Source organism: Haplochromis burtoni, unplaced genomic scaffold (genome assembly GCF_018398535.1).
Source record: "Haplochromis burtoni strain Fernald_Lab_line unplaced genomic scaffold, NCSU_Asbu1 Contig_21, whole genome shotgun sequence".
NCBI classification, from domain to species: domain Eukaryota; kingdom Metazoa; phylum Chordata; class Actinopteri; order Cichliformes; family Cichlidae; genus Haplochromis; species Haplochromis burtoni.
The window spans coordinates 3,507,235-3,511,089 of NW_024582382.1; the positions used below are offsets into that span (position 1 = coordinate 3,507,235).

The following is a 3,855-nucleotide window of genomic DNA, read 5'->3' on the forward strand; positions in this document are numbered from 1 at the left end:
ACAATCTTCTGTTTTCTTCTTTTTTTCAGATGCTCTTGAACCAAAGACAAAAAACAGAACTCATGTGATGTCTTCAAGTGAGGGCACTAATATTATGTTGACCTGTGAAGCTGTGGGAAACCCTCTTACGGTCTATGGCTGGACTTGTGATGGGGAAAATATGTTGGAGAACACAAACAGTCTCAATATCACCCCAGTAAACCGCAACACAACCTGCACCTGCACAGCTCCCAGTATTCTAGGAAACATAACTAAGACATTCTATGTTCATGCTGAACCAAGAGGTACACATCCCTGTTTACCTTACAACTACTGTCCTTTTTTTAGGGACTTATGTCTTTTTATATCCAAAATCAGTTTTAAATGTTAACATGTGTGCTTGTTAATGGCAGGTTGCCCTTTAACACTGACACCTTCTGAAATTGTTGTGAAATTTGGAGATCCAATTTTAATCAACTGCAGCACATCAGCCACAGATGTTGAAGGGATGGGCTGGGAGGCTCCATTTGGAGGTACAGGATTTGAACGCCCTCCTGTTGTCACTTGGAGGGTTGAAAAACTAGAAGAGTGGACTCCAAGTCCTTTTTGCTATGCTACTTTGGTTGATGGATCCCAGTGTACTGTGAGTCCACTCATCGCTGTTTACAGTAAGTACATGTGCACAGACTGTGTTACTGTATTATGACCTGCATGAACTGAAAAATGCATATGCAAGAAAGCAATAATTAAAGACATGCTTAGACATGATAATATCAGGCAGCTTCTAATTGATCCAATTCAAATGTTCCTTATGTGGAAATCAAAATGTGACTCTGGCACCTGCAAACTAACACTTTTAGAAATGCATGTTTCCTGTACTGATGTAATAATGTTAGACATTAAATTTGGTTTTTACATTGTAAATCAGTAATACCAAAAAATAAAAATTGTTTTATTTACAGAAACTCCAGACTTTGTGTCAGTGTCTGACATGGGTCATGTTCCGATGGTGGAGGGCAGAGAGCATGATCTGAAATGTGATGTCATCAGTGTTGCTCCTGTACAGATTCTCACAGTGACGTGGTACAGAGGCAATGAAACTGTGCTCACAGAGACGTTTAATGAATCTACTGCGATCCCAGTAAACGCATCTTCTACCCTGAAAATCTCCACTCAGAGAGATTACAATGGATTAACTTTTAGATGTGAGGCTGAGCTGCATCTCGGACCTAAAGGACCAAAGTTCCTCCCTAATACATCCTCACCACCTTACACTGCTGTTGTCCTCTGTAAGATTTCCACCCACGTATTTCATGTTTTTTTTTCCACCTCAGAGCTCTGCAACAGAATCACACGATCTTTTTAAATGATTTGTCAATATTGAATATAAACAATTTTAGATGAAAGTAAAGTTTGAAGCATACTATTTTTATCTTATTAAATCTCTCATGTATTTCTTCCACAGATGCCCCTGAGTTCAAGAATGGAAATGAAAGCAAGGAAGTGCTCCAGGGTGAGAATGTTACTTTAAGCTGTAGTGCTGACAGTAACCCACCCTCAAACATCAGATGGATCTACACAGCTGCTGTGAATTCAAACGTGACCACTGAGGGACAACAGAAGACTATCAGTATCACAGGAATCACGTCTGCCAATGCAGGCATTTACATTTGTGTTGCTGAGAATGAAGCTGGGAGAAATACACGATTCGTCTCACTGGTGATAAAAGGTATGATTACTTTTTGCAGAACAGTTATGAAAATGTATAAAGAAAAGTGATAACTGATGTTTAAAATGAACAATATATGACATCGAGAACTGATCTTATTTTAATGTTGCTTTTATTTTGCTTATCTTACAGATAAAGTCCCTTTGCTAGTCATTGGAGTGTTGCTCGCTGTATTTGCCATTGGCCTCATCGTCCTCCTGGTCTTTATTTACTATAGAAAGAGAAAAAATTGGCATTCTTCTTTTGACATAGTATCAAATGCCACAGATGTCCCTCTGACAGTCAGTAGTAATGCTTAGGATATTTCCCTTCATTATGAAAAATGAAGTAAAATTTTAATTGCATATGTAATTTATGATTTGTCCTATAATATTGTATAAATGTACATTTAATTTTTCCATAAATTAATTCCTTGAATTAAACAACTTCATATACCAGAAAACAAATAGCAGAAATATCTAAAATAATAAGAAGGTTATGCTTCAGAGTTAATAATGTTATGTATATGTCTGCTAAACAGTGCATGAAACTGCTGTAAAAACAATTAACATTTAGCAATATTATGTCTTATGTTTGAATTTATTTTTTTTATTGTTTTTATGTTTTTTGACCCACAGTTCATTTTAATTGTGAAATATTAAAAGCACAAAGTGTAGCCCTAACAGGATTTACTGCATTTAAACAAAGTAGTCTATGTCATATGCCAGAACTTAAAGGCGAATTATTAATGATCTGAATTAGAGGGTGATCATCTGCTAGTCCAGGACTCTCTGCCAGGGAATGACTGATTTCCAGAGTCCACAGAATACTTTTTATAACATAATTCATTGAAGAACACGGATTAAACAATAGGTTGATTTTAACCAGTGGAGGCTTTCGGGTTACAGCACAGCCTCTTGGCTGGCATCCTGTGTGGAGATCAGATCGCTTCCTCTTTAAGGCTTATTACCATTTTTGAGAGTGATGTGGATAGGAAAGCTACATTGACCTGATTTCCTTCATCATGTTAAATATTTGGAAAAACCTGGCTAAAAGCTGGCAAGCATAATTAATTGCTTAAGTGTGATGGTTATTAAACAATTAATCAGCTATATGTGTTGAAGAAAGACAAAGCTGGAGCAGTCAGTGGTTATATTGTGCTTGGATCCTATTCAACAGGACCTTCCTTCAAATTGCTGGGATAACTTTGGAAAAGATTTTTTTGCTTTCTGAATAATCTGACTGGCCTGAAAATTGATTTTTGCAAAGAGCTTTCAGTGAGAGTATAATCTGCTTCGCTTGCATGATATTAAATAGAGGAAGAAAAGAGGAAGAATGAGATTAACAGTCATAATATAAAAACTGAAAACAACTTAAAAATGGCTTTTTTTTTTTAAACTCAAGGGCCACCAGTTGGTGTCTAATGTTACAAAAAAGAACCCTGTAGTCAAATTCAAATTCAAATTTTATTTACCACACACACAACCATACACAGACAAGTGGTGAAGTGCTTGTTTCTGTGCAATGCCCGACCATTAAACGACGGTAAAGAATTTACAGATTTACAGATTATGACAAAATTTACAGATTTTAACTTAGAAATTTACAGTAAAAAAAGAATGCGCAAATAATGATTTAAGAGAGAAATTGGAAGAAGTGTGCAAATAAAAACAGTGACGTGATGAATGAGAGTCCAGTCCTGCACTTGGTTCAGGGCCCAAATAGCCTGGGGGAAGAAGCTCCCCCTCATTTTCTCTGTTTTGGCCCTTGGGGAGCGGAAGCGCTTCCCAGACCTCAACAGTGAAAAGAGTCCATTGTTGGGATGGGAGAGGTCCTTCATAATCTTCCTGGTTTTGTTCTTGCACCACTGTGAGTCCACTCTTCGCTGTTTACAGTAAGTACATGTGTACAGACTGTGTTACTGTATTATGACCTGCATGAACTGAAAAATGCATATGCAAGAAAGCAATAATTAAAGACATGCTTAGACATGATAATATCAGGCAGCTTCTAATTGATCCAATTCAAATGTTCCTTATGTGGAAATCAAAATGTGACTCTGGCACCTGCAAACTAACACTTTTAGAAATGCATGTTTCCTGTACTGATGTAATAATGTTAGACATTAAATTTGGTTTTTACATTGTAAATCAGTAATACCAAAAAAT

At 36.7% G+C, this 3,855-nt stretch overlaps 1 protein-coding gene across 1 annotated transcript; it reads left to right on the forward strand.

The window, feature by feature from the left end:
* Positions 1-3,855, forward strand: LOC102301486 (intercellular adhesion molecule 1). Its single transcript, XM_005939881.2, has 5 exons — positions 1-284; positions 393-647; positions 942-1,268; positions 1,445-1,708; positions 1,841-3,855. Exons 1-5 carry the CDS (start codon positions 68-70, stop codon positions 2,005-2,007), a joined length of 1,230 nt encoding a protein of 409 aa, XP_005939943.1. The 5' UTR covers positions 1-67; the 3' UTR covers positions 2,008-3,855.

Excerpts from the sequence above, each read along its gene's own strand:
- LOC102301486 (XM_005939881.2), top strand. The coding sequence starts at position 68 with ATGTCTTCAAGTGAGGGCACTAATATTATGTTGACCTGTGAAGCTGTG. Across the intron at positions 648-941 it reads TCCACTCATCGCTGTTTACA|AAACTCCAGACTTTGTGTCA; the intron begins GTAAGTACATGT and ends TTTTATTTACAG. Across the intron at positions 1,269-1,444 it reads TTACACTGCTGTTGTCCTCT|ATGCCCCTGAGTTCAAGAAT; the intron begins GTAAGATTTCCA and ends TTTCTTCCACAG.